General features: G+C 35.2%; 1 protein-coding gene across 1 annotated transcript in view; it reads left to right on the top strand.

Annotated features, from left to right (window-relative positions):
* Window positions 1-1580: 1580 nt before the first annotated feature.
* The window catches only part of LRRIQ1 (leucine rich repeats and IQ motif containing 1), a 111207-nt gene continuing 85077 nt past the window's right edge, over window positions 1581-27710 (top strand). Inside the window, 15 exon segments of the mRNA XM_035551674.1 lie at window positions 1581-1818; window positions 2011-2201; window positions 4490-4552; window positions 4554-4602; window positions 5630-5724; window positions 6969-7074; window positions 7833-8062; window positions 9292-9366; window positions 9544-10752; window positions 11710-11862; window positions 13291-13441; window positions 18324-18517; window positions 19253-19380; window positions 25588-25661; window positions 25966-26059. Coding sequence (XP_035407567.1) covers window positions 2061-2201; window positions 4490-4552; window positions 4554-4602; window positions 5630-5724; window positions 6969-7074; window positions 7833-8062; window positions 9292-9366; window positions 9544-10752; window positions 11710-11862; window positions 13291-13441; window positions 18324-18517; window positions 19253-19380; window positions 25588-25661; window positions 25966-26059 — 2762 coding nt within the window. The 5' untranslated portion in view covers window positions 1581-1818; window positions 2011-2060.

Genomic DNA, 27710 nt, shown 5'->3' with positions numbered 1-27710 from the left:
AATATCATACTGATTCGTAACACTGGTAAGAAAAAGTTAAATAGATGCCCTTGAATCCAGTATCTTGAGTTTAACTGACATAGGTCTTTCAGAAAGGTACTCAGTCTCTTTTAAAGATACTGGGAGTTGGAAGAAAAACCTTCTACCCTTGAGGGTTAGTGTGAATTGTAGATCCTTCACAGTATCCACAAAAGCACCCATTTTCTACGCAAAATCTGTCTGTCTTCTAAATTTCAGCTCTCATCTTCCTGTTATACACGTCTCTGTTCCTTGGCATTAAGAACAGACGTCCTCCCTGTAAATACTGCTCTGAACACTAAAATTACATTGTCTGTGCTCTCCCTGACCTAAATTACTTCTGCTTGATGGAATGATGTGGATGTACTGGGTCTGGCTGGCATGGAGTTAACTTTCCCTGCAGCGGCCCATACAGTGCTGTGCTCTGCACTGGTAGCTAGAACAGCCCTGGTATCACACCAACACTTTGTCTATTGCTGAGCAGTGCTGGCACCCCACCAAGACTTCCTCCAACCCGCCCAAAGCCAGTAGGCTGGAGGTGGGCAAGAAGTGGGGAGGGGACATCAGCAGGACAGCTGACCTAAACTGACCAAGGGGATATTCCATACCATAGGGTACAACACTCAGCAACAAAAGGGGGGAAAGGGGAAAGAGAGGGACGGGCTCTCGTTATGAAGACATCTGTCCTCCCCAACAACCACTATGCATATTGAGGCCCTGCTTCCCAGGACATGGCTCAACACTGCTCGTTGATTGGAAGTAGGGATTTCTTTTTCTCTCTGTGCTTCCATGCAGCCTTTGCTTTTTTTTTTTTTTTTTTCCCATTTTCCTTTTCCCTTTAATTATTATCTCAATCTGTAAGCCTTTTTTTTTTTTTTTTCCAGCGTACTTTCTTCTCCTGCTCTTCTGAGGAGGGGAAGTGAGAGAGCGGTTGTGGTGGAACTTGGTTGTCCAGTATGGTAAAACCACCACAGTGGACTCCTTAATTCTGTGACTTGATATTTTTTCTAGCTCTGGTGGGACCCCAGCGCACCTCTGAAGCACAGCTGTCTGACTGGCCTCATTTGCCATGTCGATGGAGTTCTCAAGATAAAATGGAAGCAAAAATACAGACTGAAATTCGTCTTTGCTAAACTTTTTTTTTTGTCTTTGGTCTGCTTTTATTCTAATTTATGCTGAAAACCAAGTTCCTGTCCCCGATTATAAAAACAAACAATGACACGACGGAAAGGGTGGCTAGATGTTTCGTCCCTCGCAGACGACCCCGACAGAGCTGAATTCCGAGGGGCGCCCCCACGCCCCGAGCGCGAATCGCCGAATGCTGGTGAAGTTTGGGCCCTCCCGCTTCTCTTCCGAGCGTCTGCTTCCCGTTGCTGTGGTGATGCCCCCAAGGCAGCAGCGGCGTTGCGGCGCTCTCGCCTACTGCCGCGGTTCGTGGCTGCGGGGCCTCAAGGCGGAGGGCCGATCGGCCTGCCTCCGCGGCGACCGGGAAGGTGTTGGCTCCGGTAGGAGGCTGGCTGCACGAGAAGTGAGTAGCCACTCGGAGCAGGTCGCGGAGACCCGCGGGGAACGGGTGCGCAGAGGGGCGGACTACAGCTCCCAGCATGTAGAGGGGTGGCTCCCCCGCCCTCCTGCGGAGCAGCGGCGGCAGCGAGCAGGTGCTCCTCCGCGGTGCCCTCTGGGAGTTGTAGCTTCGGGGCGGCTGAGGCGTGCTCAGCGGGTCCCATCCCCGGCGACCGACGGGGATGCTCGGTGCCTGTGAAGGAGCGGGCGTGAGCTGCTTCCCCTGCCCGAACTTAGGTTGGACTATGCTCCAGATATTCTCTTATCACAAACTAACATTTTTCTTACATTTTGCTTGTTTCTTCAATAGTCTGAAGTGTTCAGAACAAAGTTATGCTATTTCTTTTCATATTCTAAGTCTAATGTTCAATATCTATATCTGAATAAATTTATGCTAAATGAGCACCCTCTTTACTTTGGTTCATGCAGTGCTAGAAGTTGATATTTTCTTTGTGGAGCTTTGAAAGCAGATACATGCTATGGAAAGCAGAATGTCAGAAGACACTGAAAGAATTGAAAAAGAAATAGAAATTGAATTAGGCAGAATCAGTGTTTCTTCCTTTGAAGCAGATGATCCTAACACAGAGGTACCAGAGGAAGCTTTGAGTGACACTGAGACAGTAAGTATTCCATGGGCTCACACTCCTTTTATTTATGCTTGAAAGTAATACAGGCTTCAGAAGGCCTAACTGGTGAATGAACTTTTTCCTGACATACTGAACCTGAGGATTTCTCCTCAAAAGTAGTCTAAGTAGTATGGCTTCATGAAAAATGTAACATTCAGTGGTGACAAGAAAATAAGAGATGAGCATCAGCATTCTCCTTAAGTGAGAAAACAGACTGATAGCTTATTTATAAAAAATATTGTTTTATGTAAATATATAGACCGGCTCAGTACTGGGGCCGGTCCTCTTTAATATCTTTATCGATGACCTGGATGAGGGCGTCCAGTGCACCCTCAGTAAGTTTGCAGATGACACCAAGCTAAGTGCGTGTGTCGATCTGCTCGAGGGCAGGAAGGCTCTGCAGGAGGATCTGGATAGGCTGGAGCGATGGGCTGAGGTCAACTGTATGAAGTTCAACAAGGCCAAGTGCCGGGTCCTGCACCTGGGGCGCAACAACCCCAAGCAGAGCTACAGGCTGGGAGATGAGTGGTTGGAAAGCTGCCTGGCCGAGAAGGACCTGGGAGTATTGGTTGATAGTCGGCTGAATATGAGCCAGCAGTGTGCTCAGGTGGCCAAGAAGGCCAACAGCATCCTGGCCTGTATAAGAAGCAGTGTGGCCAGCAGGTCTAGGGAGGTGATTGTCCCCCTGTACTCGGCTCTGGTGAGGCCGCACCTCGAGTACTGTGTTCAGTTTTGGGCCCCTCGCTACAGGAAGGACATGGACGTGCTCGAGCGAGTCCAGAGAAGGGCGACCAAGCTGGTGAGGGGTCTGGAGAACAAGTCTTACGAGGAGCGTCTGAGGGAGCTGGGCTTGTTCAGCCTGGAGAAGAGGAGGCTCAGGGGCGACCTTATCGCTCTCTACAGTTACCTTAAAGGAAGCTGTAGTGAGGTGGGGGTTGGTCTGTTCTCCCACGTGCCTGGTGACAGGACGAGGGGGGAATGGGCGAAAGTTGCGCCAGGGGAGTTTTAGGTTGGATGTTAGGAAGAACTTCTTTACCGAAAGGGTCATTAAGCATTGGAACGGGCTGCCCAGGGAGGTGGTGGAGTCACCATCCCTGGAGGTCTTTAAAAGACGTTTAGATGTAGAGCTTAGTGATATGGTTTAGTGGAGTACTTAGTGTTAGGTCGGAGGTTGGACTCGATGATCTTGAGGTCTCTTCCAACCTAGAAATCTGTGTCTGTGTCTGTGTCTATAAATTATTTTATAATAAATTTATTTTAGAATCTGAAGCTAGAAGGGTTTTTGTTTGTTTGTTTTTAAAGCTAAAAAGGTAGATTAAACCTGGATAAATAAACCCATGTATATTCATTTAAATCTGTATTTAAATGCTACAAGAGACTGTCTTATGTTTGAAGACTTCTTCTTATTGATTTCATATAAATTGGTGCTTGAGCTCCCTTTTTTTTGTGGGACTTCTTTTTTGGGGTAAAGATTTTCCTCTGAAATCTGATTAGTTATTTAGGCCTTTTTTTCATTTACCTTGATCTTTCAGACTCAAAAGGAATGGTCTACAGGATATTAGAGTAGATGATTTTGTGCATATGTAACCATATATATTTGATATGAATAAAGGCAGGCCAAGACATCAGTGCTGATTATTTATGTTCTTACATGCTAAATGCTAGCAATGTTTACAGCAATTTACAAATCTAGAGAAGGCAGTCCATTTTCCCAAATCCTTGCAAAGACAATCTGTTGAATAGAAAGTATCTATGTAATAAAGTAATTTGAAACATCTGATGTATATGCATACTTTAAATGTTTATATCACCAACTTTGAAATTGAATTTTTTTTTTGAAAGAGTTTTAATATCTTTATGAAGAAGATTCTATGCATCATGTGTATTGGTTAATTTTTATTTTACAAAGATTACAAATTACAATTACAAAGAAAATGTTAATTGAACAATGTTTCTGGAGATAGCAGAAGATAAGTAACTAAAATGTGTTCTGGTTTGATTTTAATTAAAATGTAAGTAAAAATGAAAATTATTGATTGTTGAGTGGATGACAAGGCAATGGGAAGAGTGGGAATTCCCAGTACAAAAACTGGGAAAAATTTTGGTAGCAGCTACTAGTAAAGTTCTAAAGCACAAGTAGTTTTCAGCTACTAGTAAATTTTCATCAGTGCTTTAAAGGAGAAGTCTATAGGAGTCTACATTCTTGTATATTATGTATTTGCTTATAGTTGTGGCAGTCAGTTGAAAATGTAGAATTTATGTGAAACATCGTGCTTTTCTAGATTTCAGATGACTTGCCAGAATTGATTGTCTCCTACTTAGACTTCATAAAAAACAGAAATCAAGGATGCTGAAAAGGTTATACTGCAAGACTTAGAAGATGATGAAACTACAGGTAAGCAGGGATCAGAGTTAAAATACGTATGCACCTCATATTGCCCATGGAAGTTATATTATCAATATACAATCATCAGTAAAACAATACAAACCTTAAAGTAGAGCAAGTAGTGAAACCTATCTCATCATCTTCTGAAAACATGCTGAATCTCTAGAAATAGAATCATGCAATGCGGTCTTCTCAGGTTAACCTTTCAGTATGAATTTATTTTTTTCCTAAAAGTTCATCTGATGCTAATCTATAGATCAAGGCAAATTACAGGTTCATTTTCAGAAACAGAACCTAGGCCAGGTTCTTCATTAGAATCTGAGATGCAGTCACTATGAGCTGAAATTAAAAGTGCAGATACAATTGAGCCCCAAAGGATGTTTAAAGTCTGTCTGTAGAGATATTCAAGCCATCACTGAATGAAAAGGCTTTGTAATTGGGAGCAATCTTCCAGTGCCTGCTGTGTGACTGAAGCCAAGCTCATAGTTCGTGTGTTATATTAGACACCTGGAATTGTCTGGTCCATTTTAGTTATTCACAGCATCATGGGTTTCAAAATCATTTAGTGTAGTGGCATTTGTGAACAAAAGTTCAATGTTGTCTCTACGGTTTGATATTTGGGGAATGTTTCTTTTCATACTTTTTGTAATAGGCAGTTATTCTTTTTCATTATTTTTGCATTTTTTTGTCAGTTTTTGACCTGTCTGTTATAAGTTCTCCTGTATTTTTCTACCCAGCATATGTCCCACTGTTTTATGCTGTGTATTTTTTTTGCAGATACAGTTTGCACACACTAGGTTCGTACAGAATCATTGTGTGTGTTCCAGTTATATGTATCCACTGCTTTTAATTTGTAAGAATGACTCCCATATATGTTTGATCAATATTTTGTGGTTTTGTTTTGTTTTAAAGAAAAAATATGCTTTATTTTTTTGTAGTGCAAAGAAATATAGTAGCTAAGCAGTGTAGAGCAGAACTGGGTATTGCTACGCGATTTCTCTCTGTGTACTAGATTATATATTTCTTTCTTCTTTAGGTAACAATTATGAAGTAGTTCCTCGCCGTGCTTCAGATCACTTGTCAGAATTGGCTTCTGAATATAACGAAGATCTCGAAAAAAATGAAAAAAGGGTATTCTCTGTTCAATAATATTTATAGGGAATAAAGTTCTATTCCGTAATTTAGATAATTTAAGCTCGTATAGTTGGCTTCCTAAAGAGACATATAGATGTGTTCAGTTTTATTCCTATTAGACTAACCATATGGTATTGAGTTTGTGTATGTTATTCTTCAGAATTGGGGCTCTATTGTAATACACCGTATCTATAAGATTTAAAATTTGGAATAAATTTTCTTTATTAGTGCTTGAGATGTTGAGCACAAAAATCAACAAAATTAAAGCAAACAACAACAAAAAACTAAATAATCCTTTGTTATTGATTCCCAGAATATTATCTTAATAGTATTAGAACAGTTTTAAACTTCTCTAACCTTATTATTTTTATGATGACTGGAGGATGCGTTACTGTTAATCTTGTACCTAATATATCTCGTTATTTTATAGGAAATGTTAACATAATAAAGCTTGTAACTTTCAAGGACAAATCAAGAGTTATGAACCTCAGTTCTTTTATATTTTAATGGGATTAAAGTGAATACCTTGCTGAAGTTTGTAGAGAAACACAAATGTGTGTTTAATCACTTTTAATTTGTCACCTGTTTTCATAATGCGAGCACTTTTTGCAAACATGAATTTTTATTCTCAGAGGACCATTGTTTAAAACAGCAAAATTACTGTGTTTCTTTTTTTTTAATTACTGTGACTTCAGCTGTATTACAAATATTAATGTATATCCCAAGCATGTGATGAACAGATGATACATAAGCAGAAATAGATTACTTCTTGCCAATAAAAAAAAAAGAAAAAAAAAGAAATACAGCAAACCTTGTTTCAAATGTACTACTTAAAAATTGAGTAAGTAACTAGTTCTTTGGCTACGACTAGAACAGCATTGATGCATAAGTGTAGTGCTTACTTCCATAGAAAGTAAAACAAAAAACCCCAAATGCAAAACACATATTTTTCCAGTTCAAAATGCAAAATACATTAAAAAATAATAATATTTATATATAAATAATCCTTCACAAAATACTGTGATTTTGGGGAATTGCTCCAATATTTCTTACTCTGGAAAACATTTTTTGACTGATGTGCTTGCATTATTCAGTTTCCAAGGATGCTATTAATCAGTAAGTTTCATATTATTATACTTGTCATATGATGGAAAGATTATTCTTGTTATGGAGGATTTTTATAATGTTCTGCTTTTAAATTTCATTGCTTGTTTCTTAATGACAATATTAAACCGTATTAGGTACTATTTGAAATTGAAAATGAAGATTTGCAGATTGCTACAACACCTAGGTATAGCAGTCAGTCCACCAATGAAGAAGTGGTCACTGATGACCATTTTGTTGCAGGTAAGCAAATGCATTATTTGTTTGTGTTGATCTTTAGCATCATATCACTATTTTCTGCTTTTCTGTTTTCATGAGTGTCCTAATATTATTTGTAAAGATTTGCATGTTACAATATGCAATAGACTTCAGGGATTGGATGTACATGAGAAATGTTTGTGCTTTTATCTAATTTAAGGATCACAGTGCAATCTTTCTTTTCAATGTCTTGATAGAAATTTGTTTCAAAAAATACTACCCCAAAATGATTGAAATAATTATAATTATAAAAAAAAAAATACAAGTGGTAGCCAGATTGGAGGCACTAAGCACGTTGTGCTTTGGCTGCAACTTGTTTTATTTTTTATAGTCACATTGTAATGTTTCCCTTCACCATGGCCTTTGTGTATTTTGGGGTAGAGTGGATCAATTATAAAAAAAAAAAAAAAAAAAAAAAAACAAAAAAAAAAACACTTCTGATAGCCACAGAAGGCATTTATCCTGAAGCCAATGTGTAATCCGGATATATGCATTGGTAGAATAGGCATGATTGTGGCAGAATCAAAGGTTGCAATAGTAAGTGTACATCATGATTATAAAAGACATCACTAATAGAAAAGACTTGTAGTTCCGATTTCCATGGGGATATATATTGCTGGCTATATCAGCACAAGATCATTTTTGTTGTATTTTCTTGTTAATGCATAAGTACCGTTTATTCTCCTCCAATGCTTATTATTAAATTAAATAAAATGTTTGCTTGGTTGATTACAAATTTGTAGCTGATGTTGAACTGAGCATAAGCCTTACTTATCCTGAAATAGAAGAAAAATGTAGACAAGAATTTGAGCAGTGGGAGAAAAGACAAACTGAGCTTGAAGATGAGAAGGGGAAAAAGTGGAAAGCTGAGAGGGAAGCACAGGAAAAAGAGAATGAAGAAGAACATGCCAGAAGGGTGCAGCGTCTGGAGGAATTTGAGGCTGAAAGAATGGAGTTAGAGCTTCTGCACAAGGTAGTTAATGATACTTAAGCCAATATGTTGTTGCCACCTAGATCAATTGAATTCAAGATTTAATGCAAAAAAGAGTATTATCACAAACTCTATGACCATCCTAAACTATCTGCTTGTGATACCAAAGGAAAGCATAAGACATAAGTACCATCTTCTGTTGGGATTCCTTTTTTTTTTTTTTTTCTTTGATAAACAGTGAATTGATTTACTATGTTAAATGGTAAATTATTCTTTAGGCTTTGCCTGTACTGAATTTTTACTGTATGATACCAGCGAAAGTACTGGAAATGTTGTGCTAAATTACTCACAAACAAACAGTGGTCACAGTGCCTTATTGGAAAATACTTTTGACCTCTCACCCCAATTTCACGTTTAGATGAAAAATCTAAATATTAGATTGAAGTAATTTGAATGAAATTCAGTTTAGCTCAGGTTGTTCTTCATCTGGGTAGAAGTTACTATATTCCCTTTTCTTGTCTATGTCTGGAAGGCTGAGTCAGGTTTCATCTACTGAGTTCCATCAAAACAGAATATGACTCCCATTTTGACTTGTTTATCCCTTTGGTCGGTTTAGGTCAGCTGCCCTGGTGATGTCCCCTCCCCACTTCTTGCCCACCTCCAGCCTACTGGCTTTGGTGGTGTGGGGGGGGAGGGGTTAGGGGAGTCTTGATGCTGTGCCAGCACTGCTCAGCAATAGACAAAACATTGGTGTGATATCAGGGCAGAGCACAGCACTGTATGGGCCACTGCAGGGAAAGTTAACTCCATGCCAGCCAGACCCACTACATTCACTGAACAAAATTCCTGTTTGAAAGATTGTAGGATTATCAGTAACATACCATCACAGAGTGATTTTTCGTGCTACTTTAGAACTTCTGTTTCTGTTCTGTTGCTGCAATGTACCTGGTCTTTGAATGTTGGTTTCGTTAGCGTGGTTTTCATTTTCAGTAATTTTCAGGGCAAAATTTGAAGTAGTACAGTACAGAGGAAGGTGGCAGTTGTTTGGGCCAAATACCAAGATGCTAACTCTCTGATGTTATGCATCTTTCAGTACATGACCAAATCTGCTATTATCGATCTGAGTGTCAGGTTTATTTTGATACTCACACACCTGAGTTTCTCATATGAATTCAGACATTCCTCGAAGTGGATGATTGTAAAGTCAAGTTATGGGAGTTTGAAGAGAGGATGTTTTGTACAATAGGCTTTATACAGTATTTATTGTACAGAAACAACAAACTGTGATGGAAGATGAGTTACAGAAGGAAAAGAAAGCTTGGAGAGACAAAATGATGCAACATGAGGTAAGGTTGTACAATGAGATTTTGTCAAATACTGTGAAGCTACTGTCATATTTGAGAATGAATGTTATTCTGTAACAGTCAATACGCCAGATACTGTTTATTAATAGTAAAACTATGCTAATACGTGTCTTATTTTAAAAGTGTTTGAAGTCTTTCCCAGTTGTTGTTTTGTCATAGGAATTGATCATGAAGCTACAGTTGCAAATGGAAGAGGAGAAAAAGGCCTCTGAAGAGCATAAAGAAAAAGAAAGAAAAAGCCTGGCAGAACAAAGGAATACAGCGGCTGTGAAAATCCAGGCTAGATTCAGAACACTTTTAGTCCGTAAAAAATATGTTCCTATCTTAAAAGAATGGAAAGATAAAATACAAAAGGCAAAGAAAGCACAAGAAGAAAATGAGAGAGAAATTAAGGTAAAAGAGGAAAAAATGAAAAGGCGAATGGAAGAAAGGAGTCAAAAAAAAGAAGAGGAAAAAAGGAGGCAAGGAGAACTAGAAAGAGAGAAATATTTGGAACAAGTAAGGAGGCGTGAGGAATATGAGAAAAAGAAAGCAAGCCTGAGACTTGAAAGAGAAAAACAGCTGCAAATAAGAAGAGAAGAACAGAGAAGATCAAGAGAAAAAATAGCAAAAGCTATGATGACTGAAACTGGAGAAGACAACAAAGAAAGCATAAAAGAGGAACAGACAGAAAATAGGCAAGTAATAATAAAAGAGAAAAAGGAACTAAAAAAGCAAATAGAGGAACAAAAAGTAAAACCTTCTGAATTGATGGATGAAACAAATAATTGGATGATTCCTACAGAAGGAAAATTGACACCAACAAATATGCTAAGCTCTGAGAAGAAGGAAGACTCTTCTCAAGTAAATAATGAAAACATATATATGAATTCAGTAATATGCATGGAAGAAAATTACTCACAAACTAGAGAACTTAATAAAGCTTCAGGTGCGAATACTTCGAAGCATGAATCTGTTGATTTTGGAGCTACTGATGTGGTAGAAAATACAGCAAATGATATACGCAGCAGTCCATCAAATATCCAGTCAAATGCTGGTAATAGAGAAGTCAAAGATAAATTTTATCAGTCTGGAACAACAAAGAAATCTGTGTTTCTAGTGGAAGATGCTAATAAGGAAGTCAGGGAGAACTGGGACACAATTCAAGTGGCCACTGATCATTCCAATAAACTAATTCTGCCTGATGATATTGAAAAAAAGAGAATAAACTGGATGAACACGTGTAAATCATGGTCTAAAATATATGAGGAAAACAAAAGAAAGAAGTCAAATATTAAAAAACGACCAAGGAAAACTTCAGTTAGCAAGATGCCTCCATTAAGTATACAAAAGATAATGCATAGTGGCCCTTGGAGTACTCTGCAGCAGGTAACTATACAGATTTAGAATGAAATGGGAAGCTAAACTTTCACTACGTTTTTAGTATTTTTTAGTTTTAGTATTTTTAGTTTTTGTGTGTTGTTGTTTGGTTGGTTTGGTTTGTTTGTTTTTTTTTTTTTACAGCAGAATGCTGTTTTGGAAGAGGAGAAAATTATTGTTGGGTAGGATATAGATCTCAGTGGGAGTTGTTCCTCTGCACGAATGCAAGATAAGGGCAATGAGAATGATGTTTGAATTCCTGTGAGCATTGTGGAGCAGACTGGTGTGTCTTCAGATGACTGATAGCATCTTAAGACTGTAAAAGGCGGGAGCTTCAAGCTCCTATCTTCAGCTAAATTAAAATGGTTTTGCCGTTGTATAAGGCTCTGTATTTCATCTCTTGCTCATTTATCCTCTTCAGAGTTTTGAGAAGACTAGTCTCTTCCAGAAGCAAGACATTGCTGATCAGCTTACAGATGGTGTTTTGCTATAAAGAACACCTGTTGGTTCCCAGCACTGAGTATCCCTGTATGCTTGCTCTGTGCTCTCCTCTTCATATCCAGTCTGAGATGACATACCGGACTACAAACTCTTTCTGACTGAACTATTTTCATTTGTTCTTGCGCACTCACTCTTTATTTATGATAGCGTGATGAGAAGCAATTCATATTATTAATTGTTTTTCTTAGTTTTAATCTTCCATCCATTCAAATTCAGTATCATTAGTAGAACATCAGTTTTATTTGTCTTAGTGTGGATGTTAAAATCAAACATTGTTTTTATAATATCTTTTCCTGTTTAACAGATCAGACCCATCTGTATGAAAGGGTTAACATATTTGTTGCTTGCATTTTCTAAAGTGCTAGTAAAAAGTAGTTTTTGTCTCTCTTTTTAAAGATGTGACATTGTATAATGATATGTTCCATATAGCAACAATTAACCTTATTTATCATCAAATACATGTAGGTCACAGAACTAACACTTGAGGATTTGCCAGCTTGTAGCCTCTCAACATTGTCTGAGTGTTCAAATATTCAAGTTTTAACTCTGAGACGCTGTGGGCTAGTTGCACTGGACGGACTAGGTAGCTGCAAAGACCTGAAGTATATCAACGTGGAGGTACCAGTCATATTTGATTCTTTATCATAACTGGAGTGAAAACTGTTGATTTTGCTGCTCAGGTGGTTATGCAATTACATCCAAATGAATGTAGAATCATAGAAACATACAATCATCTACATTGTAAAAGACCTTCAGAATCACCAAGTCCAAGCATCAGCCTGACCTTTTCTACCTGGAAAAGGTCAAAGTCTGTGGTTTGCTCCTGCTGCAGCATGTAGCCTTTAGTGCTTTAAAAGCATAGGAATATCAACAATGTACTCCCAAAAGTGAACAGTTACAGCAGCAGATTTGCGTTGTATATAGCAGTATGCTTACTAAAACAACATCCCACGGAAGAGTCAAAGTATACTAAGAAAAGTGCATGATAGTATCAGTCTAGAATTAGTATGGCTTGGTGATATATCTTCATTATCTCAGTCTGTCTGATTAATGAATGGGTAGGTGCTGTTCACCATAGCACAGTTTAGGGATGAGTACGTAGGAGAGAGTCCTTTGCAATACACACCATGGATATTAGTGAAAATCACGTACGTGCTCAAGGAATGAAATGACATACTACTAAAGGCATAATCTCTGGGTACTTTTTACTGTACATTGTCTAACAAGGCATTGTAAATTTAACTTTTAATGACTAAAGAAAACACTTTGCTGTATGACATATCTTGGCTCTGGAACTTTATGATTTATATGAAACAACTCTTTTTACATTTTTTTTCTTGTCTTTTAACAACACCAGTTCATAAGAAAGTTTATTATTATTAACTTACTTATTTGTTATTTATGTCTTGAATGTTTCTACTTGCCCAGCAACTGCTGTTCTTTCCACTGTGTTTTTATTTATCTATTTATTTAAATAATATAATTCTGAGAAGAGAGCTGATAATAAATGTACTTAAAAGGAGTGTTGTCTGTTGATTGATTAGAGCTGGGCAACAGGGTAGGTTGAAATACTTGTGTCCTTTTCCCAATTTGCTTATCTATTCAGAATGTAAATTTTAAGATCTCTTAATTTGGGGTACCTCAAAACATAAAAGAAAAATACTAATATGAGAACATAATACGCATGTCTAAACTTCCAGTTTTTCTAAGATTGGTATTTATAAGCAAAAAAAATCTAGATAAAATATTGCCTCTTCCAAAACTGTTTGTTTGTTTGTTTTTAATGTTATACTTTAAATAATAAACAGAATTACCTCACTGGGCATTTTCAGAGCCAGAATGCAGTGCAAAATATATCTTTGTTCAATCCCAGTAGAACACAAAAGAAACACATTATTTTTTTAATGGAAAAAATAGAAATGTTCTTACTCCTAGCTACAAGTTTGGGATAAAAATAAGTACTGGTGATAATCTACCATATTTTTACACTTAATTCTGTTGCTTCACTTTAGATGCTATTAATATTCTTATTTTCCTTTGTTTCAGGAAAACAGCATTGAGATGATTGACTGTGAAAATCTAGAAAATCTCTGTATTCTGATTCTGAATAAGAACCGTATTTCATCAGTTTGTGGCTTAGATGGCTGCATAAATCTCCAAAATCTTGAACTTTCCTACAATAGAATCACTCGAATTGGTAAGAAAATTAATGAAAAATTATTCCATTATTATATATTATGTTGTATATTATATATATATTGTATATTATTATATATATATATGTATATTGTATATTATTCCATTATTATACAGCAGAATATTTGTGCTGTTTATATTCAGGATTGTGCTTCCTTTGGATTCAGGGCCAGCCAGCTGCTAAGCCCAAGGAGAATGAGGAAATGGATTAGAACACTCCTGCATTTTAAATCACACTCAAATTCACATTTACCTGTAGTATGGCTTAGCTACTACCATGTATTCCACCCCCCAGATCCAATAAGTATGGTCAAAAAAGTTTTGAAAAAATATGAGAAATAAATGGTCAAAAGCTGAGAAAAGAATGAGTTTAGCATAAAGTCATGCAAATCATATAGGCATAGCAAGTATGCCAACACTTGCTATATTTACAGATGCAATTAGTTATATTTTTTAGATTCAACAGATGGCAGGCAACAGGTGTACCATTTATCTGCAGTCAGCTAGTTAGAATTCACGTAACTGCAGACACCTCAACAGATGCATCAGTACATAAAAACTTTGGAGTAGGAGTTACCTGTTGGTCATACAGGAATTTTTCATGTAGTGAACAGCTATTTACCTCTCTGCCTGTTTTATTCCCTCTCTGCCTGTGAAGTGCCTATAGGGTAGATATTGTGGGTCAGCTTCTGGCAAGCCAAAAATACTGTATGGTGAGCCTTGTGTTATGTAGATTCTGTATAAATGTAATGAGGGTCCAGAGCCTTTTCAACTGACAAAAGGTGAGGAAATTGCAGTGCAGTGAGAATAACAGATCCTCGCTGTACCTCTGTGGAGAAGCTAGTTTTGTTGTTGTTGTTTGAGAATCATATACAGAGGGAAGACCATTAGGGGTCCCTCAAAAGCAACACTAACAGTTGGGAAAAGCTAGTAGTAAATTACCAGATCATTACTTGAAAGGGAGCTCTCAAGAAAGAAAGGAGCAAATTTTCTCCAGGGAGATAGTGCAGCAAATAGAAAGGAACTATATTTAGCAGCCTCCCTATGGCTGTAGGGACTTGGGTTTTAGTACATGATATTCTGTGGAATTTGTAAAAGCCAACAAAATACAGATCACTATATCACTTGAGGATTATAATCTTAACAGAAGTAAATCTTCAGAGATTCATTAATTGAAATAAAATTGTATTTTCTTATGATGAAGAAAAAATTGCATGTGATGAAACAATTCTGTATGAATTGCAAAATGTTTTGGGAAGACTAAAAAGGTGAATTTCTAGTTGTATTTTTGGTTTGTGCTGAGTTTGAAGATATTATTTGGAAAGAAGTCTGAGCTGGAAGTGGAAAGGAGATAAAGAGACTCATTTTTGATTTTTTTTTTTTTTTTTTTGTCCTGATTTAGACTGTTAATTCTCTTTAAAGTATGTGTAGTAGAGAGCTACCTGGACAGTAGGAAAACAACATAAAACAGTTTTTAAGCTGATGAGTGAAACACATTCACATGAAATATTTTTATAAAGTGTTTTCCATTGTGTTAAAAACCCACAAAAATTGAAACAGTGTGAAGATGGAATAGTGCAATTCTGTGATAAATGGCAATGGTATAGGAAAGAGAAATAGGAAATTTGGGGAAGAAAAAGCCAACCCGTACAAACAGTCTGGGAATTTAGCAGGTTTGATATTGATATTTTGAATATTTTTTGCTAATCTGTGAAAATTTGAAACGTTAATGTTTATGAAGAATTTATATTACCTGTGAATAAGGGTGCTGGAATATCAATGCTTGCTAGAAAAGCATATCAATATCCCAAAAGGGAGAGATGAAACAAAGTGAATATAAATACTGGCTTTGTATCCTTGTGGCCAATAATGCTGGGTAAGATTCTTTCAGATGTACCATGCTTGATAGAAATGTCAGCAAGATTACTGTAAGAATTATTTGTAGTAATAATAATTAGTAATTAGTAGTATTGGTGGATGAATTTAGGACTGTGGCATCTGTGTGGAATGTAGTATCTTTCTATGGAAATCCTGTAAAAATACTTTTGTACTTTCAATTTTGTGCAATGTGGTGCTATGTGAACTAAGTTTCTAATGAATTTGAGTGGCTAAATAAATGTTTACAAAAATCAGCTTGGAATCTGCCTTTCACAGTTGTAACAGTGTGCAGTGTTTCCTGTTCATTCAGCTTTCACAAAGGGCTTGTTTTGTTTTCTTGTTTGTTTTTTTGTGTGTGAGTGATTTTGTTTTCCCTAAAAAAAAAAAAAAAGACATATTTGTAATACTTGTCATTTATTAACTTATTGTTGGAAACATCAGGCACATTCTGATTTCCTTTTTTTCTTTTTTCTTTTTTTTTGTCCTCATTTAAAATATAGTAGGGGGAAAAATGAGAGTTGCCAGAAAACCCTTAACATAACAGTAAAAGTATGAGAAATATGTCTGTTATGCTTTTCCGCTTAAGGTTGCATGCTCACAAACTAAGTAATTGTGTCAGCAATATACTTAATTTCAGTGCATTTGTATTTGGAAGATGGATGCTTTATGTAAAAAATTTCTTACACAAAAACTAGCATTTTGACTTTAATTATAGAATACGCTTTCTTAGGATGTCTGTTGTAGTATGTTGGCTAAAATCCTGGTAGTGCTAAGAATAGCAATGAGTAACTATGGATACTCTTAAATGCCACATTGGAATTACTATTTTTAAGAAAGCACATCTTTGTCGCACCTAGAAGTTACTTCAGAACTGCATTGATAGCTGATAGACAGGAGCTGTGCATAGCAATTTGTTAAGAGTTACCTAAAGGTTCTCTACAAATCTTTCTGAAACCATATGCTTTTTTAACAGAACAAATTTTCCCATTTACCACTATAGATGTTGTTGGTTGTATCACGTAAAACAGACAATATCTACTGGAAACGTGCAGAAGACTTTCAGGCTTATTTTTAATTTTGCACGTGTACACAAGAAACATTAAACTACCGTGTATTATATTATCCTCTCTCTTGTATTTTTTCTCTTGGAATGTATTTGATAGTTCCAGAGTAGATTGTGATCCCACTGTATATAGCCTTGGCATGTCTGTTTAGAGTTACTTCTAGTCTAATTAAACAAGATAGAAGGAGATGTAAAAAAGGTGCTTAGTACAGTACGCAGAATATGAAATTTCCAGATCCTCTAACTCTTTGACTCGTCTTACTCTGTGTGTAGTTTGTCCTCTGTCCCACTCCATGGTAATTCAGTGCTTTTAAAGTTACCAGTACTCCTATGCTGATAACTTAATAGTGGAAATGTAAAGACTGCTCTTGTGAGGAAGTTTTGGAAGCTGTTAATACTGTCTGAAAGGAAATTGTTTTGAGACCACTAGATGGTGCTAGTTCCCTTTTTTTTTTTCCAGGAAAAAAAAAAGTGGGAGAGAAAATACAGAACAGGATCTTGCAATCAGGATAGTATGTCGTATGTTTGAAATTCTTTCAGAATAATTAAAGATTTGTATATTTATTTCCTGAAGCACCGTTTTGAAGTTAGAATATATAACATTTCGTTTAGATATAGGATGTTATCTCTTTAATATCCAATGCTTTTTCAGGTGAATATGTTATTTCAACTATGTGCCATGGGCAGGGATGCCACCTACTAGATCAGGTTGCTCAGGGCTTCATCCAGCTTGGTCTTGAACACCTCCAGGTATGGGGCATCCACAGATTCTCTGGGCAACCTGTTCCAGTGCCTCACCACTCTGAGTAAAGAATTTCCTCAGTGGCATTGTGGTCTTTAGTTTTACAATCTAGTTGTTTCTCAGAGGATAATCACAAAGACATTCAAAAGTTTGCCCAACTTGCTTATGGGAACTTGGGAAGCTTTTGGTGGCATTAAGATGAGATTAAGTATTACATAAAACAATCCTATGAAGAATACCTGAAAGAAGTGTAAAATCAGAAACTCCTTTTTTTTTTTGTGTGTGTTTTTTAAGGCATACCCCCTCAAAGCATACCCCCTCAAAGAAGTTTTACTACAGAGATATAGGAAAAAACTGCTTTGGCCTGTAGCAAGTCAGACACATCGGTACTCCAGAAAGGCAGCTATCAAAGAACATCTAGCATATAGTAAGACCATGGAATGAGTGTGATTTTACCACTGTAAGAGAACGATTTGTGAAAAACTCTGAAATAAATATGGGCAAAAGAACGTTTTCCTTTGCATCCTTTTTGTAGGAGAGATCACACATTCTTGCTCTCTAGCTGGTAAGAGTAAGTCTGTTGTGAGTGTAATGGCTGTAGAAGTGTAGGTTTATACTTGAAGGTACTTCATAAAAGTTCTTTATTCATTTCTTCTTAAAAAAAAGAATTTACTTTGTAATATAATTCCTTAAACAGGAGGCATTTACATTAATAATGCTGGTCTGCCCTAGCTATTAATACAACTTATTCTCACCTTGCTGATAGCTTTCTAAAAACATTTTAAAAATAAATAATTGAAATTAACTTTTAAAGAAATACTGTTTCCATTTCTGGGGGTGATCTTAAGAGAGCTGTCAGTGTTTCATAGAGCTGATGGATTCAGAATAGGTTATAAAGTCCTCAAGCACAGTAAGCGTAGTTTATAATTTAAAGAATGTTCTGTTCCAACAGAAGTTCTAAAGGGGTTGTGAACTATTATTATTGCTTAGTTAATACGATCAGAAGTTTATCACCTGTACACACTGCGTATTTGATAGTGTCAAAATAGAGTATTTTTTAAAGTATAGGACTAATATTGTTACTATATATAATATGAATATGTTGAAACTTTAGAATTTTCTTGGTACTCGAAAACCAGACTTTTTTTTATTATTATTATTTCAGAATGGCTTAACTCAGCTAAAACCTTTAATTTTCAGGTGGTTTGGAGTCACTGAAAAACCTTCAGCAATTAAATGTGGATCATAATCAATTAATTAGCACAAAAGGTCTTTGTGAAGCACCTACTCTCATACACCTAGACTGCTCTTTTAATCATCTCACACAAATTGAAGGCATTGAGAGTTGCGGACTACTTCAAATTCTGAAGTTACAAGGCAATAACCTACAGGAGGTAAAAGCTTTGAATTAAGTGGATGTTTGTTGTACATACATTTTTGTTAACAGTAGTGTTATTCAGAATGTTCATAATGTGCTCTGTTTGCCTGGGGTGGTTTTTTTGTTTGTTTGTTTTGGTTTTTTGTTGTTTTGTTTTGTTCTCCTTTTAGAGAGAGACTTTTCAAAGGTAAAAATGGCTAGCAGTGGTAAAGTTTTTTCTTGCTCCTAAGTCCTCGAAAAATTGGCCCTTCAATTATTATATTTCCCTCCTTGGTTTATGTGTTGTTCTCTGTTTAAAATGTCATGAAGTACTATTGTCATTACACATAAGTAGTAATTTAGGTTGATTTCACGAATGCTGATTCTCCAGAAGTTGAAATTTTTGCTGCAACATATATAATAGAAAAGTAGTTTACTAAATGGACAATTAATAATCTTTACTGCCAATGATTCTTTTATGCATCTGGGAGCCGAAAAACTATTTTCAGTAATCAGCACAAATAAAATAGTAAGATTGTGGCTCTTGACTCCCCACTTTTTTTTTTTTTAATTTATATTGACTATTCAGACTACGTAGAGGACATTGAAAAATATTTAACGCCTGATATACATAGTAAGAAATTGATACATATATCCAAAATGTGTTTTTTACTTCTATTTAATAATGATTGATGAAAAGCATATGGTAAGCATTCCATTGTTGTTTCTCTAATTTACATTAATTTTAAATAACCTTTTCTTCTCTATTTAGCTTCCAAGGCTGGAAAATCATGTTCTGCTAAGAGAACTATATTTGGATGACAATAGCATTTCTGCTATGAAAATACTTTCTTTGTATTGGTTGCCTCTGTTGCAGATTGTTTCACTGTCTCAAAATAGGTAAACAAGAAATATTTTCCCTTTATGAAGTTGATACAGAGGAATTTTCTAACACTTATCTAAAAAGTGTAATTTCCAGTATGCTTAAAATATCACTATCTTTTCCATACTTTGAAAGTATGTGGTTGACAAGTAATGGCATTGGCCACCTTCAGCTAAGAAAATTTGAAACAGCAATAACTATGAAAAGTAATTTTTTCTATTAGATGTTATATGAAAATAATTTTTGAGCATTGCAGCATTATTAAAACCATGGTGTTTCTTTAGCAATTGTTTCTAGAGTTTGTCTGTCAAACTTTGTATTTCTCATCTAGTTTATTCAAAACAGACTTTGAAGGCTATTTTAAGTATAACTGCTAGAGCTAAATAGTACAAGTTTGAATGTTCATTAGGCTGTTTTTTATTTCATATACATGATATATTAATGCCCTCCAAACCAAATTTTAGTACTGCATATCTGCTTTCATTCTTCACTGTTACGGTTCAGTTTGAAGATACAGAATAATAAAGCGGGGTCAAGACAAGCAGTATAAAACTAGATCGTGTGTTGAAGTACTACATAATCAGGTTTCTTTTCCATTTTATAAAATATTCTGTACATCTGCAGAATTAGAATGATGGTATTTTCAGGAGTCAAAATTCTGATTTTTTATTTTATTTTTCCTCCTGACCCCTTCCTACACTTATATTGAGCTAACAAAAAAAAATTAAAAAGGAAAAATTCTAGTTTACTTTGTGTTGGTAGTGAAATGAATTTTGCTTGTAAATTACTATTTTTTTTCCAATATTGTGATGTGTTTACTCTGAATGGGATTTCTCACCTAAACACATAGAATATACCATTGCACACATGATACACTCTGAATATACACTCTGAACTAATCATTCAGCACTCGAGTTAATGAAGAGGAGTTGTTTTAGCATGTGATTCATCTACCATTTCTAGACATTTGCTTTGAGACAAATCATACCCTACAAGTGACTGTTCATCTTCATTGACTATTGACAGAGTCTGGACGATTAGCTCACATGTAGTTGGTGTGTCTACATTTGAACAGAAGAATCCCATCCTTGGTGACAGTAGTTCAGCAGAGTAAGCTGTATCTGTGAGCCTGTGGGAGAATAGATTTATAAGTCTGAGTCCTTTTATAAGGAATGCCCTTTATGGAAAATTAATACTATTTAAGAAAATGCAACCTATATTTTTTATAACTTTTTATAAACAGATTGTTTTCAATCATCTCTAATGAAGTAGAATGCATATAAGTTCACACACGTAAATATAACACCTAGTTATTTATATTTACAGAATCTAGTCCTTAAGTTTTAAAAAGTTTTAAATTTTTTAAGTTCCTCTGGAGTTTGGATAAGCTTCATGCCTGCAACTAGCAAGGTCATTATCTGTTAAGTGTAAAATTCCAAATCACACGTATTGATTTCATTCATGTTCTTTGCTTCGTTTTTTTTCTTGTTTGGTTGGTTTTTTATGTGTGTGTATTTGTTTGTTTTTCCTGACCTGTTCAGCTTTTTATGGAATGGGCAGTAATGTGGCTCTATCTTCTTGTAGTTTTCTCCTTTTTTTTTTTTCTTCCCACATTAAGTTGTGACTATGTTGTGTATAATGGCATGTTTACAGTACTGCTGGAACACCCGATGTGCCCGCTAGTGAGACAGCAAACCTAAGAGCCCAGTTTCAGCCACAGCTTGAATGCAGCCTCAAGATCTAGGTTGTGCTGGGCTGGCCGTGTAGATGTACCACTTGCCCATGACATCATCTTAGGTTTTTTATTCTCCATTCCAATGCTTACTTTGTTTGTCCAGTGCCTTCATTGAGATGCTGAATGTCTTCTGATGGACTAGGAGAAAGCAAGTATTTATGCATGAGCAAACTGGATGTGATACAAATAACAACAACAAAAAAATCCCTTTCTTTCCTTTATGTATCTATACCTTATCTCAAATCTTTGGGACAAACAGGACAAGATAGCCTTAAATTCACTTTAAAGGCCTCCAGATTCCTGGGATTTCAGTAGCCTGCTCTGTTGCACTCACTCTTATAAGCACTTACACACTTATAAGCAGCTCCATATGTGTGTGCATGAGTAACTTGATGTTCCATATAGCAACAGTGAATGTAATGGTGTAAGCTGTTGAAAGAAAAACTGTTATTTTACTTTTATCCTATAGCTAGTGCAATTTTATGGGTTTGGGGTGTTTTTTTTTGTTCTTTTGTTTGTTTGTTTTTAAAGTGTACACTGAGTGCCATTTCCTTTTTACTGGTTGCAGGAAGCCCATATAGTGATAATACTGTGAATCTGTGTTTTTTCTAAAAATGTAGTACTGTAAAAAAAATTCTTATGCTAATTTACGATATTTTTTATTTCTGAGATGTTTTTTTATCTCTCTCATAAACCCCAAAATTGCTAAAGATAAAACTCCAAATTAATTGTTTTAAACCTACAATATAGCAACAAGGAATTATGGCATGTAGTGATGAACTACATATTCACTGAATATAAAAATGGCAGCAGTATTACCACCTCTGCTTTTATTAGGTGTTTTACTGTGGTTTTCATGTACAAAGCACATAGCAGGTCAGTGTACAAGGTGAATACCCTCTTGACTTGATTACTGCAGAATTGGGACTATGAAGATCTGTGCTCTCTTTTGAAGCAGCTGGAGAACACAAACAATAAGTTAGTTTAAAAAAGGATTTTTTTTTTTTTTTGATATGGTAGATAAAGGTTTAGGTGTAGGAGAGAAAAATCTTTCCACTGGAACTAAAATTATTACATATTTAATATGCAGTAAGAATTCATGTGAGATTTATATTTACATGTAATCACAATTATGTAGCTTACTTGTTAATTTCTTCTTCATATAAAAGTTTTACAGTGGGACACCAAATCAATCTACTGTTCAAGTAGTCCTTACACTTTTTGTGCAACTTGAGAATAGACAAATTTATCCCTCTTAATTTCTGTTATAATATTCCAAAGTTTTTCTTTATTATTATTGTTTTGTTTTGTAACCTAAGTGTGGTAGATAAGAATTTAATATTAAAAAAAAAAAAAAATACCGTCAGCTGCAAAAATTCCTTTTCTGGGAAACTGGTTTGACCAGGATCAAATTCTTTGTGAACTTCTTGCTCTTGTTTTTGCAACTAAATATGTGCCATTTTTAATAGGCTTATTATAGAAATGCTAAAAAGCAGCTGAATTCTGAATGCTTGATACATATTGTTCTCACTACTTAAATATACATGGTATGTGTGTTTTTAACGTAATTTCTTGTTGTCACTGCAAGCCATTCTGTTTTCAGAATTAGACAGATTTGTCACAATACATGTGTCATTGGATGTTGAATTCAGTCAGTCATGAATAAACTATCCTGTATTTATATTGTATGTATACTGTATTTATACTGTCATCATCCCCACACACCCCTTATTGGTCTAGATTTGTTTGTCATTTTCAGTAATTCTTTGCTGGTCTTGTGTTTATTTCCAAGAATGTAGCACCATGGACAATACTGATGAAGCATACTGCCTAACAGAGTATTCAGGAAACAAGTGACTTTTAGATTTCCTGTATTATGTTTGATTCTGACTTACAAATATGGCAAATATTGTAAATTAAAATGTTATTATTTTTTTAAAGTATGAAAGAGAAATAAACATTACTTAAAGATCTAGATTAACATAAATTTGTTTTTAATTGTCTTTCCCTCCTTATTGCTCATTAACATCAGTGATAACTTTCTGGGGAAAAGCTGATGCACAGCAAGATTTGGACCATCCTGAGGAGTTAATGCTATTTGTGTTTTAAAAAGCAATCTTTATTTTCTCTGGTGCATACTTAAAACTATTCTACGCTCTTAAATCTTGTTTTCTGACATATAGTTTCTGTGGCTATCTGTGTCCTGTCCTGCTACAACCTTAAATGGGAGCAGAAAGAGGAAGCTATAGCTTGCTTTTTTGCAAATATCTTTTACTTTTGTGTCTTCTTTGTAATTTATATCTCTCTTATGCCCTGGGCTAATGTGACAAGGTCAAGTAGTATTAAGTTTTCAGTAATGTCCTTTGTCTTTCTGGTTTGAATTTTCTTAAGAAAAAAATTAACAAAGAATGTCAGTAAAAGGAAAGCTATAGAATGACGGGGAAACATTTTAACTCTCATCCTTGCCTGCCGTTGGCATTATAGTCCAGTAGTCAAATAGAATTTCTAATTCACCACAGTGTATACAGACAAAAATCCCCAGAACCAACTCACTTTAAAAATAAAATAAAAAATCCATTATGACTTGTAGAAAAAAAGGCTTTGTAAAAGTAGTATGCAAGTCCCTCATACTTGTTATGACATTTATTTTCCTGATATTCCTGAATACGTTAATCTTTAATATGTTATGGATATGTCTTTTAGTCAGAGTGTTTGCCACTGTTATCTATAAAGGTATTTGTTACAAATATTAAAAATATTTATGTGCTATTGACTGATCATAAGAACCTAAAATGCTGATACTTCTTCTGGTGTGCACAAGAGTATTTATGATGCTTAATGGTTTTTAGAGTTAATGCTTCTTCATATTTATTTGATACTTTGGAAAACTGGCAGGGAGGTAATTGAACTAAATAGCATTAGAACAAGGACAACTTTAAAATACGGAGTGAGAAGGAAATTGAAGTATAGTGGCACATACTCAATTGGCTTTATATCCGTTTCTCTGAATTTACTATTAAAATGTTTGTTTGTTTTTAGTTGGTTTTTGTTTGTTTGTTTTCCCTCTTATATGCCAATTTCCAACAAGAATAAAGAATCCACAACCAATACTTGGTCCAGAATTTGTTAACCAGAATTAAAGCCAACTTTGTCTTTCAGTTGTAATGTTTTCCAGCCTGTGCTGGAGAACAGATTTCAACAACAGAATAGCATTTTTGGCTCTGGCCAATTGTAAATTTGTGAAGTGAGTAGGTTTTGGATTTTCAATGGTTATATTTGTGACCATTTGAACTCTGATTTATAGCTTTCAAAGGTAGTAAATATTACCCTCAGAAAATACTGCTTTCCATGAAAATTAACGGTTACAAAGTGAACACATGCATTGCCATCTGTGATGCCATTCTTCCATTATGCTTAGGCCTTGTCCTTACAGGAATGAAATAAGTTACCTAAAAGTAAGTTTTTCAGCAGATATAGTTTATTTAGTATATGCTTATACATAAACATTCTAGTTTTAGTTGAACACAATTTCAACATCTTGATTTTATTTTTTTCCTCCCCCATTTATATTTAACATAAATCAAAAGAAACTTTTTAATCTGAAAGGTAATATTTGGAAACCGCTGATTGAATAGTTTAACATTCACTGGTAGTTACACCAATGCAAGTTTGTAACTAAACAAACTTTTAATAACACTGGGTAATAATGTTTTTAATAGTTATGATAATACACATCTCACAGTCCAAATCATTTGTACAGATGAATGTCAGCTGTTTCCTCACATCTACACTTCAATACTACAAATAGGAATTTTGTAGTGGCTTTAGCACTGCTTTGCTGCTTTATTCCACAAGAAAAACTCTCAAAGGCAAGAAGTGCAATTTTGTAGCTGTCTGTATAACTGGCACTTCTGTGACACCGTGTTACAGAAGTACTCAGAGGAAGTGCTAAAAATCTTTTACAGGACGGTGCAGCTTTGAATGGTTAAGAAATACAACTTTGGCAACAATTATGTTGGTTTTAGGGTCTAGGAAGTGGAGAGTGCTGAGTGGAGAGGAGAAACAAGCTGACAAGAAGTATGGGAAATGAAGAAAAAGGAAAGGGGAAAAGCAGATTTTATTTTTTTCTCCAAAATCAGGGCCTTCTGTTTTATTCTAGTCAAGTTGACTAAAGAAAAGCCAATTGAACTTGTAAATTTTACAAGACTTTGGATCCTCAGGACTAAAGTTAAGAAAAATAGAATGAAATATTTACCAATTGAATGAAAACAGTAACACATACAAGCAAAAAGTAACCTTCTGAGAAGACTAAGAAATGCTTTGAAGTTAAAGGAGGAATTTCGGTAATTAATACTAGCACCTTGGATAGCTAAATGAGTATTTTCTTATGTAAATAAGTAAGTTGATATAACTGTAAAAGATTCTGGTGCCTGTTTATGAGCTGCTGTTTTTGTTTAGTTAAAAATAAACTTTTCTGTTTTGTTCTTAGTCTAACTGAGCTTGTGCCTTTAAATTCATTTGTGTCTTTGGAAAAGCTGGACATCAAAAATAACTGCTTGTCAGGTGAGTTGTATAGAAAACATAAATCAAATGCCCATCCAAACTAGAAGTTCTTAATTAAATTATAAATTAATTTGAATTTGGATTGTTCCAAATATATTTATAAAATTCAAATATTTATGAGACATACAGAAAACATAAATATTTTTCAAATATGGATGTTATACATATTGATAATAACTGTACTGTACAGGTAATAGATTTGTTTATAATCCTTCATGGTTTTGGTACTATTTGTGATTTTAAGTAAAATAATACGGTTCTACATTCAAATTGGTATTTAATTTTGTTTTCTATTACAATACAGACCTTAAAAGTGTCATTGCATGGTTAAGTGGCTGCAATAACCTAAGGGAGTTGTCGCTCAGTGGAAATCCTCTCCTCCAAGAAAGGAATTGCAAGTAAGACAATAAATGGATTTGCTAAATAAAAATAAATAAATTATTAAAAAAAGCCAGTTAGAAAATATGTTTTTGTTTTGTTTTGTCAAAATAGCCTAAATTTATAGTTCACTAAATAAATTTTCAGATCACTCTTCACCTTGTTGTATGAACTACGAAAATAGTTCTAGTATAATTTTTCCAGGCCTCTGACAATAGTGACAATGCACAATGTAGGTAGTTATATAGGTGCACTAACATTTTTTTTTGAATATAAATACAATTTTAATTGAAAGGATTAATAATTTTTCATGTGAAAAAAAATATTAGGGCTATTTTATCCTCTTAGAGATTTTTGTTTGAGCTGTACTTCTGTGAATGAGGGAAAAATTATCGGTTGTAAATTTCCATCTTTTCTTCTGTCTCCTTAATAACAGAAAGTCATATGTAAATATGTGGCCATAAGAATGGTTAGAGACCCAGTATGGCATGCCGTCTTGGAGAAATATACATTATTTTAAGTATGAACCATTCTAAACTAGTAATTAATTTCAAAATGATGCTGATCTTTAGTTAGTTTCTCTGTGAATAGTGACCAGAGATTCTTCCGGAACTGTGGAAAAATACGCCACCCAACTGTGAGACTGATAATGTTAGGTCCCATTTCTGTAGTAGAAATGAACATAGTGCCAGTAGCAAAGGAGTTAAGACTGTACCTTCAGTTGCAAACTGTTGTTATTCCTTTCAAACTGTTTGCCATCATCTACTTGCTTTCCTTCTCGTGTTTTCAAATACCTTTTAGGACAAGAAAATTTCTGCACCGTGTTTAATGTTGTGTATTGTTTAAAGGGCTCCCTTTGCCCTTTCTTGATCCCTCTCTTCCCTTCTTAGCATACAAATGCTTAAAGAGCAGTCTGAGCACAATTAAGGTTATCCAGTTGCATACAGTGAGTGCTCTGAGAGAGCAAAAGAGATGGATAAAAAGGAAGATAGATAAAAATGTTGCTTTCTGCAGCTAAAGGAAGAAAAATCATTCAGTTTGATACTCGGCCTATAGAGATTTGTTGATCTAAAGTGCATAGCTTCATGATAAGCTCCACCATCATCCACTGGATTTTTTGCAGCATGAGCAAAAGGGAGAGAAATCTGTTCTGCTGTCTGAGCAGTTGCCTGCCATATTCTAGAACCAGTAGAGAAATGAGAAAGTCTATAGCCTATTTGGTCACAAGGTAAGATAAGATATAAGTTGACCACAGCTAGTTCTATTCACTAAAAGGGTCCATCTCTTAGCATTAGAGGGTTTGTTGTTTGGTGGTGGTGGTAGTTTTTGTTTGTTTGTTTGTTTGTTCGTTTTTTTTTTGTTTTGTTTTGTTTTTTTTTGCATCAGGCATCAAATGTTAGCCACAGTCATTATTTTGATTTTACTTCATGATAGGTAACAAAGAAATGAAATTCAAATGGTAAACTTGGATCTAGTTCAAATGAGAAAAGGTAGGTATTTGTTCACTGTCTGGGAGAAACTGGAGAAGAATCACAAAATAGTCCAGGTTGTTGGGATAGCTACATTTGTTTGATATTAATTTGAGGGAATACATAAGTCACTACATTATACATAAATTTACATTTCTTCTACAAAGTATGTACCAGCCTAATAATATTTTTTAATTATTAT

The sequence above is a fragment of the Cygnus atratus genome, chromosome 1, assembly GCF_013377495.2.
Source record: "Cygnus atratus isolate AKBS03 ecotype Queensland, Australia chromosome 1, CAtr_DNAZoo_HiC_assembly, whole genome shotgun sequence".
NCBI classification, from domain to species: Eukaryota; Metazoa; Chordata; class Aves; order Anseriformes; family Anatidae; genus Cygnus; species Cygnus atratus.
This window is presented reverse-complemented; position numbering and strand designations above follow the sequence as displayed.